The 15738-nt window shown below is 51.6% G+C and overlaps 1 protein-coding gene across 1 annotated transcript in view; it reads right to left on the bottom strand.

Annotated features, from left to right (window-relative positions):
* The window catches only part of hbs1l (HBS1-like translational GTPase), a 53375-nt gene extending 43981 nt beyond the window's left edge, over nucleotides 1-9394 (bottom strand). The window contains 4 exon segments of the mRNA XM_084462573.1: nucleotides 3896-4180; nucleotides 4393-4527; nucleotides 4849-4914; nucleotides 9260-9394. Coding sequence (XP_084318699.1) covers nucleotides 3896-4180; nucleotides 4393-4527; nucleotides 4849-4914; nucleotides 9260-9302 — 529 coding nt within the window. The 5' untranslated portion in view covers nucleotides 9303-9394.
* Between the last annotated feature and the right edge of the window lie 6344 nt (nucleotides 9395-15738).

Here is a 15738-nt window from a genome sequence, read left to right as displayed (position 1 = left end):
GGTTTTAAGGGGAGGGTTGGGGGAGGGGTGAGGGTTTTAAGGGGAGGGTTGGGGGAGGGGGGAGGGTTTTAAGGGGAGGGTTGGGGGAGAGGGGGTGAGGGTTTTAAGGGGAGGGTTGGGGGAGAGGGGGTGAAGGTTTTAAGGGGAGGGTTGGGGGAGGGGTGAGGGTTTTAAAGGGGAGGGTTGGGGGAGAGGGGGTGAGGGTTTTAAGGGGAGGGTTGGGGGAGGGGTGAGGGTTTTAAGGGGAGGGTTGGGGGGGTGAGGGTTTTAAGGGGAGGGTTGGGGGAGGGGGGAGGGTTTTAAGGGGAGGGTTGGGGGAGAGGGGAGGAGAGTTTTAAGGGGAGGGTTGGGGGAGGGGTGAGGGTTTTAAGGGGAGGGTTGGGGGAGAGGGGGTGAGGGTTTTAAGGGGAGGGTTGGGGGGGGTGAGGGTTTTAAGGGGAGGGTTGGGGGAGGGGGTGTAGGGTTTTAAGGGGAGGGTTGGGGGAGGGGGGAGGGTTTTAAGGGGAGGGTTGGGGGAGAGGGGGTGAGGGTTTTAAGGGGAGGGTTGGGGGGGTGAGGGTTTTAAGGGGAGGGTTGGGAGAGGGGGTGAGGGTTTTAAGGGGAGGGTTGGGGGAGAGGGGGTGAGGGTTTTAAGGGGAGGGTTGGGGGAGAGGGGGTGAGGGTTTTAAGGGGAGGGTTGGGGGAGGGGGGAGGGTTTTAAGGGGAGGGTTGGGGGAGGGGTGAGGGTTTTAAGGGGAGGGTTGGGGGAGGGGTGAGGGTTTTAAGGGGAGGGTTGGGGGAGAGGGGGTGAGGGTTTTAAGGGGAGGGTTGGGGGAGGGGTGAGGGTTTTAAGGAGAGGGTTGGGGGAGGGGGGGTGAGGGTTTTAAGGGGAGGGTTGGGGAACGGTGGGGGGGAAGCCTGGTGTAACCTACTAAACACACACACTGCACCAGAAACACTGCACTGGTTTCCCCCATACTACACAACACACACACAACCAAATGACAAAACACACACACACACCCAAACCCACACACGAACCATAGAAACTCCCAAAGAGAGGCGTTTTCAGAGTACATAAATGAGGTCACCTTTATTTCAGTATTGATGAACACACACCCCGGGCGCCGTCAGTGGACACGCCCTCCGCCAATCACAATAAAGACAACTTACTGCACTGCTTATTAAAACATGTCACAGAAGAGCTAAAACGTCCACTTTACCTCTGGACAAAAGGCATCCTGGCTGACACATTCAAGGGTAGATTCTTTTATTATAGTGTTTATTCAGGCAAACCTAAAATGATTCATAATCAATTATACTATTTTAAATGTGGAAGCTATTGGAATGTGTGTGTGTGTGTGTGTGTGTGTGTATTCATGTCTAACATTACAGTGTCATCAAATACAGGCATGTGTGGTTCATCTGGTGTGGGTGTGACTGCGTGTGTGTGTGTGTGTGTGTGTGTGTGTGTGTGTGTGTGTGTGTGTGTGTGTGTGTGCTGTATTCAGTCATGGGAAGAACTCCAGGTGTCTCCCCCTTAACCCACCCCCCCCCCTCCCTTGCTTACAGTGGTAAACCAGCACAATGGTGAACTGATCCATATTTCCAACACCACAGTCACACCTGTAAAGACGCCCCCCCCCCCCCCCCCATCACTCTTCTCTTCTCTAAAACTTCTCTCCATCATTTCATACTAGAAAGGACTAAAGAAAACTGACTACAGCAAAGTTGAATCTATAATACAAAATTCTATAAAAAGCTATATTGGCCATCATCCCTGCGTACAAAAATAGACTCAAACCTAAACTCAACTCTCAAACCTAAAACGTCAGTTAGTTAGTTAGTTTTGAACTACAATAGAAAAAAATATAAATCGCAATAAAAAGTTCTCAAAATACTTTACAGTTGTGGATTTTTAAGACTGCTGTCCCACCGTGAGGTGAAAGGTCATCTCTCCCGTGTCTTGTTTGCTTGTCCGATCCAGGCACCATTGTTGAAGTGAAGACGCTTTTTGATCTCAAATTGAAATGAGTGCGCTAGGCTACCTGGTAAAAGCCTTAAGTTGATTGGCTCGGACGACGTCGTCGGGGGAGGGCGTGTCGAAGCGGAAGGGGGTGATGGGCAGCAGCGGCGTCTGCTCCTGGGCTTTGAGCAGCCGTGTCTGTGCGGCGTAGAGGAAGGCCCGGTGGGCCGGCCCGCCCTGACGGCCCTCCGCCCTCGCCCTCCTCTCCCTCCTCTCCCGGCCGGGGGCGCGCACCGACAGGGCCAGCGCGAAGACCGAGGGCCGGGCGAAGATGGCGGGGTCGCCCCCCGGGGGCGCGGCGGGCGGGGAGGAGAGGAGGTCGTAGTCGTTGCTGCGTCCCGGGGACGCTATGGGAGACTGGGCCATGAGGGCGCTCAAGTCCACGCCGGGCGCCGAATGTTTGGGGTGGGGCTTATTCTGGAGCCCTCCCTCCTCGAGACCGCCCCCCGGCGCCTTCCCCGGAGACAGGAGGGAGGCCAGAGAGTACCGCGGGGCGCCGGCGGTTTGGGCGGCGTGCCGAGACGCTGGCTGAGACGGCGAGAGGGCCCCGGGCTGACTGGGAGGAGGTCCCGCGAGCGGAGGTGTGAACGCTGGCCACTCGACGGCGCCCGGCGCCTGAGGGGAGGCGGCCTGGCGCCGGTGGGCCGGCCGGGCCGGAGAGAGCGCCCCCGCGAGGCCGAGAGGACCCCGGTCCCGCGCCCCGGAGAGCAGGGAGGGGGCGCACGCCAGCGGCTGGGAGGGAGCGTGGGCGTGGCCGGCCTGCTGCCTGGCGGCCAGCTGGGACAGAGAGGGGGCGTGTTCCGGCGCAGCGTTGCCATGGGGACCGGGGAGGGAGCTGGAGAGGGTGTGTTCTTGGATGAGTTCGGCCAGAGACGGGCTTCCCTTCGGCTCGGCGCCCTTCGCTCCGCCCCCGGCGCCGACGTCCATCGGCTGAGCGCCTCGGAGGACGGCGCTCAGGCTCCCCAGCGCAGGGGGAACGGCGGGGCCGGAGGCCGGAGCCGTCACTCTGGGGTTGCCTAGCGACAGGCTACCCAGGGAGGCTGAGAGGAGGGTAGGGGGAGGGGCTTGGGGAGGAAAACCCGGCGGGACGCAACGTAAGGCTGCCAAGGTTCCGAGAGACAAAGCGGTCGGCGGCGCCGCGGCCAACGGAGGAACGCGGGGACCCAGAGACGGGCCGCCCGGTGGAGAGCCTGACGGACCCCGCCCCGCCCCCCGACTCTTCTGCTCGTGCTCGGACATCAGCTGGGCCAGGCTTGTGACGCCGCTGCCCGCCGCGGGACCGTTCAAACGCGGGACGCCCCGACCGGTAAAATCACAGCTCCGGCCGTCACGGCAACGACCTCCGACGCCGCGAGTGATGGAGTCGGGCTGGGGTCGGGTCAAGAGCTCGCTTAGGTTGAGGGGGCCGGCGGACGGACCGGGCGGCGCGCTCGGGGCGGAGGGCGGAGCGTCGGGCGTGCGCACGGCGGACATAGTGTCTGTGAGAGAGGCGGACACGCAGGCTCCTTACCTTACGGAAGCCAATCACAGTGGGCGAGGAGAGAGGGGGGAGGGGCCACGGACGGGAGGACGAACGGGTCAGACCATCGCAGAGAGAGGGGGGGGGGGGGGGAGGGGGGCATTTCATTACAATTTGTAGACGAGTTGAATGAAAAAGAATCTTGGCATTCCATAGACACAGACGAGCACGATGCCTGTAGTCCAATGGTTCTCTTCTTGAGAATGTGGTAGAATTTCTAATTGTCCCTTTAAACTAATCATGCTAGCGCTCAGGCTGTAACACTATAGGGATGTTGTACAAATTATACTAGTTTAAAGGGGACAAATTAAAATTCTACCCAAAGAATCGCGTTCAATGAAATGCTGATGTTGATGAAGCACCAGGCGTACCTTTCTCTGGGTACTGGGCGGCTGAAGCTTCCTGCTTGGTCGTCACGACGGGCGCCGTGGCCTGGTTGGTTCTGGGCGCCGCCGTCTCCTTGCTGGCTCTCTGGGGGAGCGCCGTCTGCGGCGTGGCTCTGGGGTCCGCCTCCGGCCCGCCCTCCCCGGACAGCACGGCGTCCAGCGCGCTCTGGGGGTCGAAGCCGCAGCGCAGGGCTGCCTGGGTCAGGGCCGAGTCGGGCACCGCGTCGCCCAACACTGCGCGCATCTGGTCCAGGCACGAGAACAGCTTAGCTGGAGAAAAAGACGCGCACACGCACGCACGCACGCACACACACCAAGTTATGTCATAATATCATAACAAAGACATGTCATAACGTCATAAAGTTATGTTATAATATTATAACAAAGAGGTACGGGTGTTACAGAGGCTCACTTCTCATTGCATATGGTCATTAGTTGAAAGTTCACACTAGCACAACGTACAGAGAAATGTTTCTGGTTACCTTGGTGGAGAGGGTCTAGGTCATGGGTGAGAGTGGGGGACACGGGCACCTCCTCCTCATCCTCAAGCTCCTCCTCCTCTACGTCCGCCACGTTGGGCGCCGCTCTCTCCTGACGCGAGTAGATGAACTGTGCCGCTGTAGAAATAGACGAACCCATCAGCCAATCACAATGCTAGGAACTTGGGCTAGTCAGAGGCATGTCATCACGAGACTTCTGTCAAAGTCGCGTCTGTCAAGTCGCGATAGTTAAAACTTCCAAACCTCGACTACTAACCTGTAGCCGGTGAGATGACTACTAACCTGTAGCCGGTGAGATGACTACTAACCTGTAGCCGGTGAGATGACTACTAACCTGTAGCCGGTGAGATGACTACTAACCTGTAGCCGGTGAGATGACTACTAACCTGTAGCCGGTGAGATGACTACTAACCTGTAGCCGGTGAGATGACTACTAACCTGTAGCCGGTGAGATGCAGTAGTCATCGTCCACAGACTGCCCATACATGTCCTCATCTTCAAAATCTAGGGAGACATATCAAGCAAGATAGTTTGGTCTGTTCCCACCCACACACACACACACACACACACACACACATTGCCTCTTCAGAAATCCTAGAGGGGTTCACGTCTAACTGAACGATATCAACAGAGTAACGTTAAGGTGGTTTTTTCAGAGTAAGCTAGTAGGCTACACAGGCAGCCAGAGTGCAGAGGTACTATTTATTATTATTATTTATTATTATTATTATGATTATTTCCCTAATCATGGTGGGTGAAATTAAGCTCCAAATGATGACCGTTTAGTGGAGGGGTTATCTTAGCTAGCATCTAACATGGACACATCAATGACATCATGTGTTGCAGCCCAGGTAGGGCTAGCATGGTTCACTAGCTAGCATGGTTCACTAGCTAGCATGGTTCACTAGCTAGCATGGTTCACTAGCTAGCATGGCTCACTAGCTAGCATGGTTCACTAGCTAGCATGGTTCACTAGCTAGCATGGTTCACTAGCTAGCATGGCTCACTAGCTAGCATGGCTCACTAGCTAGCATGGTTCACTAGCTAGCATGGCTCACTAGCTAGCATGGTTCACTAGCTAGCATGGCTCACTAGCTAGCATGGCTCACTAGCTAGCATGGTTCACTAGCTAGCATGGTTCACTAGCTAGGATGGTTCACTAGCTAGCATGGTTCACTAGCTAGCATGGCTCACTAGCTAGCATGGTTCACTAGCTAGGATGGTTCACTAGCTAGCATGGTTCACTAGCTAGCATGGTTCACTAGCTAGGATGGTTCACTAGCTAGCATGGTTCACTAGCTAGCATGGTTCACTAGCTAGCATGGCTCACTAGCTAGCATGGGTCACTAGCTAGCATGGGTCACTAGCTAGGATGGTTCACTAGCTAGCATGGTTCACTAGCTAGCATGGTTCACTAGCTAGCATGGTTCACTAGCTAGCATGGTTCACTAGCTAGCATGGCTCACTAGCTAGCATGGTTCACTAGCTAGCATGGTTCACTAGCTAGCATGGTTCACTAGCTAGCATGGCTCACTAGCTAGCATGGTTCACTAGCTAGCATGGCTCACTAGCTAGCATGGTTCACTAGCTAGCATGGTTCACTAGCTAGGATGGTTCACTAGCTAGCATGGTTCACTAGCTAGCATGGTTCACTAGCTAGCATGGCTCACTAGCTAGCATGGTTCACTAGCTAGCATGGCTCACTAGCTAGCATGGCTCACTAGCTAGCATGGTTCACTAGCTAGCATGGTTCACTAGCTAGCATGGTTCACTAGCTAGCATGGCTCACTAGCTAGCGAGCTGGATCAGATCTGGAAGGCAGTTTTCTAACTCCTTGTTGACCCTTTTTTGACCCATGGCTGCTTGTTAACTAACGCTGAGTCTGTGTTATAGCTAGTCTGTGTTATAGCTAGTCTGTGTTATAGCTAGTCTGTGTTGTAGCTAGTCTGTGTTGTAGCTAGTCTGTGTTATAGCTAGTCTGTGTTGTAGCTAGTCTGTGTTATAGCTAGTCTGTGTTGTAGCTAGTCTGTGTTGTAGCTAGTCTGTGTTGTAGCTAGTCTGTGTTATAGCTAGTCTGTGTTGTAGCTAGTCTGTGTTGTAGCTAGTCTGTGTTATAGCTAGTCTGTGTTGTAGCTAGTCTGTGTTGTAGCTAGTCTGTGTTGTAGCTAGTCTGTGTTATAGCTAGTCTGTGTTGTAGCTAGTCTGTGTTATAGCTAGTCTGTGTTGTAGCTAGTCTGTGTTGTAGCTAGTCTGTGTTGTAGCTAGTCTGTGTTATAGCTAGTCTGTGTTGTAGCTAGTCTGTGTTATAGCTAGTCTGTGTTGTAGCTAGTCTGTGTTATAGCTAGTCTGTGTTATAGCTAGTCTGTGTTGTAGCTAGTCTGTGTTGTAGCTAGTCTGTGTTGTAGCTAGTCTGTGTTATAGCTAGTCTGTGTTGTAGCTAGTCTGTGTTGTAGCTAGTCTGTGTTGTAGCTAGTCTGTGTTATAGCTAGTCTGTGTTGAAGCTAGTCTGTGTTGTAGCTAGTCTGTGTTGTAGCTAGTCTGTGTTGTAGCTAGTCTGTGTTATAGCTAGTCTGTAGTCTGTGTTATAGCTAGTCTGTGTTGTAGCTAGTCTGTGTTGTAGCTAGTCTGTGTTATAGCTAGTCTGTGTTGTAGCTAGTCTGTGTTATAGCTAGTCTGTGTTGTAGCTAGTCTGTGTTGTAGCTAGTCTGTGTTGTAGCTAGTCTGTGTTGTAGCTAGTCTGTGTTATAGCTAGTCTGTGTTGTAGCTAGTCTGTGTTATAGCTAGTCTGTGTTATAGCTAGTCTGTGTTGTAGCTAGTCTGTGTTATAGCTAGTCTGTGTTGTAGCTAGTCTGTGTTGTAGCTAGTCTGTGTTGTAGCTAGTCTGTGTTGTAGCTAGTCTGTGTTGTAGCTAGTCTGTGTTATAGCTAGTCTGTGTTGTAGCTAGTCTGTGTTGTAGCTAGTCTGTGTTGTAGCTAGTCTGTGTTGTAGCTAGTCTGTGTTGTAGCTAGTCTGTGTTGTAGCTAGTCTGTGTTATAGCTAGTCTGTGTTGTAGCTAGTCTGTGTTGTAGCTAGTCTGTGTTATAGCTAGTCTGTGTTGTAGCTAGTCTGTGTTATAGCTAGTCTGTGTTGTAGCTAGTCTGTGTTGTAGCTAGTCTGTGTTGTAGCTAGTCTGTGTTATAGCTAGTCTGTGTTATAGCTAGTCTGTGTTGTAGCTAGTCTGTGTTGTAGCTAGTCTGTGTTATAGCTAGTCTGTGTTGTAGCTAGTCTGTGTTGTAGCTAGTCTGTGTTGTAGCTAGTCTGTGTTGTAGCTAGTCTGTGTTATAGCTAGTCTGTGTTGTAGCTAGTCTGTGTTATAGCTAGTCTGTGTTATAGCTAGTCTGTGTTGTAGCTAGTCTGTGTTATAGCTAGTCTGTGTTGTAGCTAGTCTGTGTTGTAGCTAGTCTGTGTTGTAGCTAGTCTGTGTTGTAGCTAGTCTGTGTTATAGCTAGTCTGTGTTGTAGCTAGTCTGTGTTATAGCTAGTCTGTGTTATAGCTAGTCTGTGTTGTAGCTAGTCTGTGTTGTAGCTAGTCTGTGTTATAGCTAGTCTGTGTTGTAGCTAGTCTGTGTTGTAGCTAGTCTGTGTTGTAGCTAGTCTGTGTTATAGCTAGTCTGTGTTGTAGCTAGTCTGTGTTATAGCTAGTCTGTGTTATAGCTAGTCTGTGTTGTAGCTAGTCTGTGTTATAGCTAGTCTGTGTTGTAGCTAGTCTGTGTTGTAGCTAGTCTGTGTTGTAGCTAGTCTGTGTTGTAGCTAGTCTGTGTTATAGCTAGTCTGTGTTGTAGCTAGTCTGTGTTATAGCTAGTCTGTGTTGTAGCTAGTCTGTGTTGTAGCTAGTCTGTGTTGTAGCTAGTCTGTGTTATAGCTAGTCTGTGTTGTAGCTAGTCTGTGTTATAGCTAGTCTGTGTTATAGCTAGTCTGTGTTGTAGCTAGTCTGTGTTGTAGCTAGTCTGTGTTGTAGCTAGTCTGTGTTGTAGCTAGTCTGTGTTGTAGCTAGTCTGTGTTGTAGCTAGTCTGTGTTGTAGCTGAGCTGCTTGTGTTCGTCTCCCTATGCAAGTTACACAACAGCCATGAATCTGTTAACCTGCCAGCTGGAGACGGAGTGCTAGTGAGTTAGCTAGCTAGCACTGGCACAGTTAGCTAGCTAGCACTGGAGAAGTTAGCTAGCTAGCACTGGCACAGTTAGCTAGCTAGCACTGGTGAAGTTAGCTAGCTAGCACTGGAGAAGTTAGCTAGCTAGCACTGGTGAAGTTAGCTAGCTAGCACTGGTGAAGTTAGCTAGCTAGCACTGGAGAAGTTAGCTAGCTAGCACTGGTGAAGTTAGCTAGCTAGCACTGGTGAAGTTAGCTAGCTAGCACTGGAGAAGTTAGCTAGCTAGCACTGGAGAAGTTAGCTAGCTAGCACTGGAGAAGTTAGCTAGCTAGCACTGGAGAAGTTAGCTAGCTAGCACTGGTGAAGTTAGCTAGCTAGCACTGGAGAAGTTAGCTAGCTAGCACTGGAGAAGTTAGCTAGCTAGCACTGGAGAAGTTAGCTAGCTAGCACTGGTGAAGTTAGCTAGCTAGCACTGGTGAAGTTAGCTAGCTAGCACTGGAGAAGTTAGCTAGCTAGCACTGGTGAAGTTAGCTAGCTAGCACTGGAGAAGTTAGCTAGCTAGCACTGGTGAAGTTAGCTAGCTAGCACTGGAGAAGCTAGCTAGCACTGGTGAAGTTAGCTAGCTAGCAAGTCTAGCTAAGCTGACTGGACGAACATGGTTTAATGTAGGCCCAGCCTCGCTTCCGGGATGTGCGCGTCCTCATAAACATCCACACATCTACCTTCGTCGTAGTTGTAACCCCGGACATTCCTGTGCCGAGACATGGTGGGTTACTGGTCCCGAGGCCCGGATGAGGCGGTTGGGTTGACTGGCTGCTGAGGCACGCGCTTCACTCGCCAGACATGTTCCGTTCGGCTGAAAGGCCTCTAGTGCGCAGACTCGGCCTGAGCTGTCACGTGACCAGCTACCGCTACGCACCCAGGCAGGAGCTGGTACCAAACACAGACCTGGGATCAGCTTTCTGTCTTAACCATGTAAAGAGGGAAGGGCCCCGCCTGTGGCTCCGGAGCCACATTATTATATTATCCTACATTACAGTCATTTAGCAGATGCTTTTATCCGAAGCGACTTACAATCACCTTTCTAAAATGACAAAGAGCACAATCTAGGGCTGAAGCCAAAGTGCAAGAATAGCAAACTAAAAATACAATAGGTGCTTAAAGGAGTAGTAAAGGGAAAATGCATGTTAGCCCTGTTTTAAGGTTACTTATGATCATATACAATGATTCAGATCAAAACGTTGACAAAACTAGCACTTTTGAGAAAGTCTGATAATTGCTCTTCCACCGTTTTGGTCATACAATGGATGTGGGTGGGCACCTTGAAAAATCATTCAAAAACATGTTAAACTCTCAATTTCAAAGACAAGAAACTCACCGAGGTGTTAGTTGGCGTTCTGACATATAATTCGGCATAAAGTAAGATTCTAGTTCATCTGGAAAGGCTTTTTTAAATATTTAGCATAGAACTATTTAGTCGCAGCACATACGTGTGTAAACCTCCGTAAACTAGGTAGCCTAGCAACATAAACAATAACAATAGCTACCGTAAGTAGTTCCGCTTCCTGAATCCCCTCTGCGGATTGATCTACACATCTACAACGGTCGCTTCAATACAAGTCAATGGATTTCATATAATGATCAATAAAACCCTACAGGATTCATACTTTGCGGCGAATTTGATGTCAGAACACCAACGGACACCAATTACCCCCTCGGGGAGCTTGTTGTCTTTGAAATCGAGAGTTTAACATTCAGTTTAAAGTTTTAGAATGACTTTTCAAAGTGCCCACCCACATCCATTGTATGACCAAAACGGTGGTAGAGCAATTATCAACTTTCTCAAAAGTGCTAGTTTTGTCAATGTTTTGATCTGAACCATTGTATATGATCATAAGTAACCTTAAAACAGGGCTCAACATGATTTTTCTCTGCTATAGGCCTACTTCTTGAAGAGGTGAGTTTTGAGCCTGTGACGAATTGGGCTCATCGTCCCCATGCAAATTCAGCATTTAGAATACAATTTACAATTAGAAGCCTACTACAAAATCACAGCTGATAATAATGGGCTGAACAAATAGGTTGTATTCAGACTAACTGGATACTGAATTCGTTTGGAATACATCCAAATATCAGCCTACCAACATGAGCAGCTGCTAGTTGTCATGGGGGAGGAGGAGAGATGAAATAACCACAACATGATCAACATGACTGACCAAAACATGATCAACATGACTGACCACAACATGATCAACATGACTGACCAGGACATGATCAACATGACTGACCAAAACATGATCAACATGACTGACCGACGCAAGACCCAAGATCTAAAATATGTTTAAAAGTAAGAACAGCATTCAGATGAACAAATTCAGTGGTCATGTGAAATCTGAAATATCTCTTCTATAGATGCGTCTCATCTGTTAAGTGTTTATTTGTTGCTGTAAGTTTTAGAAAAAGACTCCAAAGCCACACTCAGTATCTTCTATCGTTGCTGTTGTTTAAAGGGGTTACAAACACGGAAAGTGTCTGACATCACACATAGCCTAGACACACACACACACCCACACACACACACACACACACCACAAAATCCATATCCAGACCCACCTGTGATCTTGAGGCGTGTGCACACTTTTTTTTCCTGTAAAGGTTATGCCCTTTGGTGTGTGAGCCCAGCGTGTCCCACCCTGTGCACCACACACTCACACACACACACATGCAGACACACACACACACAGACATACACTCACACACACAGACACACACTCATGCATACACGCACACACACACACACACACACACAGACAGCGTGTCACCAAGTGAATGACATCACTTTTTCCTTCGTCCTTGGCTACACAAGCCTGGTCTATCGCCCGTCGATCACAAAAGAGGGAAGAACCGTCCTGCTGGTGAATCACTGTGGCTCCTGATCTGATCTGGGTCTGATGGGGGGTGAAAATGTCAGACCCAAACATGTGCTAGTGCCAGTGATGCAGGTAGATGTGATAGTGCCAGTGATGCAGGTAGATGTGATAGTGCCAGTGATGCAGGTAGATGTGATAGTGCCAGTGATGCAGGTAGCAGCACATCTGCACGCTGATGAAATATGAGGTTGTGTGTGTCTTCCCCGTCTAAAAATAGGCGTGGGTAAAGCGAGACACCTGCTAAGGTAACTCTGCACACCTTCTGAATGGGCTGGCTTTTGTTGCAGGTGTCAGTTTGTCATGAAGTGGCCTAGATAAAGAGTGATCGGGGAAATAGAAGGAAAGAAAGAGAGAGAGAAAGAGAGAGAGAGAGAAAGAAAGAGAGAAAGAGGACGTAAGCGGAGAAAGGAGAGGTCTGGTTTAAAAAGGAGATGAGATGATGTCATAGAGGGAGTTTAACAGCCCCAGGTTTCTCCTCCAGGCAGGGGGTGAGAGAGGTGGAGTGGGTGGAGCTCGCCCCCACAATTCCACTTCCTGTATTTTGATGTGTTATACACAATAGACATACACTAACACACACACACGCACAAATTTATATGGACACATACAGATACAGGCGTGCACGTGCGCGCACGCACACACACACACACACACACACACACACACACTATAGGGGTCACACAGGCGAAGAGGAGGGATCCCTTTTATCAAACCTGCTGAAATGTTTCTGGGACAACATCTCAAACCAAGCAACTGTTACCCATGACGAAGGTATGCAGCATCTGCCTGACGAGAAAGGGGAGGAGATGAGCTTGTGTGAAAGTAATACAAGCTTTATTCTTGTTTCATGTTCAGGCTGTCTCAAACAGACATACACACACTCACACAGTCACCACTCTCCTTGTTTCTGTCTCTGTCTCAAACACACACACACACTCACACACACACACACACACACACACACTCACACACACACACACACAGTGGAGAATATCTGATAGCACACTATGTACACCATTTCATATGACACTGAAGCTTGAGGAGATTCACTAAAGGGTGGCGTTAGCGAAGCGCTTCGGCAGGTCCTTCCTACTGTACCAGCTGTGGCGTTAGTGAAGCGCTTCGGCAGGTCCTTCCTACTGTACCAGCTGTGGCGTTAGTGAAGCGCTTCGGCAGGTCCTTCCTACTGTACCAGCTGTGGTGTTAGTGAAGCGCTTCGGCAGGTCCTTCCTACTGTACCAGCTGTGGTGTTAGTGAAGCGCTTCGGCTGGTCCTTCCTACTGTACCAGCTGTGGTGTTAGTGAAGCGCTTCGGCAGGTCCTTCCTACTGTACCAGCTGTGGTGTTAGTGAAGCGCTTCGGCAGGTCCTTCCTACTGTACCAGCTGTGGCGTTAGCGAAGCGCTTCGGCAGGTCCTTCCTACTGTACCAGCTGTGGTGTTAGTGAAGCGCTTCGGCAGGTCCTTCCTACTGTACCAGCTGTGGTGTTAGTGAAGCGCTTCGGCAGGTCCTTCCTACTGTACCAGCTGTGGTGTTAGTGAAGCGCTTCGGCAGGTCCTTCCTACTGTACCAGCTGTGGTGTTAGTGAAGCGCTTCGGCTGGTCCTTCCTACTGTACCAGCTGTGGTGTTAGTGAAGCGCTTCGGCAGGTCCTTCCTACTGTACCAGCTGTGGTGTTAGTGAAGCGCTTCGGCTGGTCCTTCCTACTGTACCAGCTGTGGTGTTAGTGAAGCGCTTCGGCAGGTCCTTCCTACTGTACCAGCTGTGGTGTTAGTGAAGCGCTTCGGCTGGTCCTTCCTACTGTACCAGCTGTGGTGTTAGTGAAGCGCTTCGGCAGGTCCTTCCTACTGTACCAGCTGTGGTGTTAGTGAAGCGCTTCGGCAGGTCCTTCCTACTGTACCAGCTGTGGTGTTAGTGAAGCGCTTCGGCTGGTCCTTCCTACTGTACCAGCTGTGGTGTTAGTGAAGCGCTTCGGCAGGTCCTTCCTACTGTACCAGCTGTGGTGTTAGTGAAGCGCTTCGGCTGGTCCTTCCTACTGTACCAGCTGTGGTGTTAGTGAAGCGCTTCGGCTGGTCCTTCCTACTGTACCAGCTGTGGTGTTAGTGAAGCGCTTCGGCAGGTCCTTCCTACTGTACCAGCTGTGGTGTTAGTGAAGCGCTTCGGCTGGTCCTTCCTACTGTACCAGCTGTGGTGTTAGTGAAGCGCTTCGGCTGGTCCTTCCTACTGTACCAGCTGTGGTGTTAGTGAAGCGCTTCGGCTGGTCCTTCCTACTGTACCAGCTGTGGTGTTAGTGAAGCGCTTCGGCTGGTCCTTCCTACTGTACCAGCTGTGGTGTTAGTGAAGCGCTTCGGCTGGTCCTTCCTACTGTACCAGCTGTGGCGTTAGTGAAGCGCTTCGGCTGGTCCTTCCTACTGTACCAGCTGTGGTGTTAGTGAAGCGCTTCGGCTGGTCCTTCCTACTGTACCAGCTGTGGTGTTAGTGAAGCGCTTCGGCAGGTCCTTCCTACTGTACCAGCTGTGGTGTTAGTGAAGCGCTTCGGCAGGTCCTTCCTACTGTACCAGCTGTGGCGTTAGTGAAGCGCTTCGGCTGGTCCTTCCTACTGTACCAGCTGTGTGTTAGTGAAGCGCTTCGGCAGGTCCTTCCTACTGTACCAGCTGTGGTGTTAGTGAAGCGCTTCGGCTGGTCCTTCCTACTGTACCAGCTGCCCTCAGACTGCTCAATACTTCCCCTGAAGGGCAGTGTGACCCTGAGTCAGCCTGAGGGCGCTAGGCTCGTCGGGACTCTTCCAGTACTGACCCACTCTGGGGGGGAGCGTTCCATAGGCCTATAGGCCTGCCCCTCTCCTATAGGCCTGCCACTCTCCTATAGGCCTGCCCCTCTCCTATAGGCCTGCCCCTCTCCTATAGGCCTGCCACTCTCCTATAGGCCTGCCACTCTCCTATAGGCCTGCCCCTCTCCTATAGGCCTGCCACTCTCCTATAGGCCTGCCACTCTCCTATAGGCCTGCCACTCTCCTATAGGCCTGCCCCTCTCCTATAGGCCTGCCCCTCTCCTATAGGCCTGCCACTCTCCTATAGGCCTGCCACTCTCCTATAGGCCTGCCCCTCTCCTATAGGCCTGCCCCTCTCCTATAGGCCTGCCACTCTCCTATAGGCCTGCCCCTCTCCTATAGGCCTGCCACTCTCCTATAGGCCTGCCACTCTCCTATAGGCCTGCCCCTCTCCTATAGGCCTGCCACTCTCCTATAGGCCTGCCACTCTCCTATAGGCCTGCCACTCTCCTATAGGCCTGCCCCTCTCCTATAGGCCTGCCCCTCTCCTATAGGCCTGCCACTCTCCTATAGGCCTGCCACTCTCCTATAGGCCTGCCCCTCTCCTATAGGCCTGCCCCTCTCCTATAGGCCTGCCACTCTCCTATAGGCCTGCCACTCTCCTATAGGCCTGCCCCTCTCCTATAGGCCTGCCACTCTCCTATAGGCCTGCCCCTCTCCTATAGGCCTGCCACTCTCCTATAGGCCTGCCCCTCTCCTATAGGCCTGCCACTCTCCTATAGGCCTGCCACTCTCCTATAGGCCTGCCACTCTCCTATAGGCCTGCCCCTCTCCTATAGGCCTGCCCCTCTCCTATAGGCCTGCCCCTCTCCTATAGGCCCGCCACTCTCCTATAGGCCTGCCACTCTCCTATAGGCCTGCCCCTCTCCTATAGGCCTGCCACTCTCCTATAGGCCTGCCACTCTCCTATAGGCCTGCCCCTCTCCTATAGGCCTGCCCCTCTCCTATAGGCCTGCCACTCTCCTATAGGCCTGCCACTCTCCTATAGGCCTGCCACTCTCCTATAGGCCTGCCCCTCTCCTATAGGCCTGCCCCTCTCCTATAGGCCTGCCACTCTCCTATAGGCCTGCCACTCTCCTATAGGCCTGCCACTCTCCTATAGGCCTGCCACTCTCCTATAGGCCTGCCACTCTCCTATAGGCCTGCCACTCTCCTATAGGCCTGCCACTCTCCTATAGGCCTGCCCCTCTCCTATAGGCCGGCCACTCTCCTATAGGCCTGCCCCTCTCCTATAGGCCGGCCACTCTCCTATAGGCCTGCCACTCCCCTATAGGCCTGCCACTCTCCTATAGGCCTGCCACTCTCCTATAGGCCTGCCACTCCCCTATAGGCCTGCCACTCCCCTATAGGCCTGCCACTCTCCTATAGGCCTGCCACTCTCCTATAGGCCTGCCACTCCCCTATAGGCCTGCCACTCCCCTATAGGCCTGCCACTCTCCTATAG

The sequence above is a fragment of the Borostomias antarcticus genome (assembly GCF_949987555.1).
Source record: "Borostomias antarcticus genome assembly, contig: scaffold_235, whole genome shotgun sequence".
NCBI classification, from domain to species: Eukaryota; Metazoa; Chordata; class Actinopteri; order Stomiiformes; family Stomiidae; genus Borostomias; species Borostomias antarcticus.
This window is presented reverse-complemented; position numbering and strand designations above follow the sequence as displayed.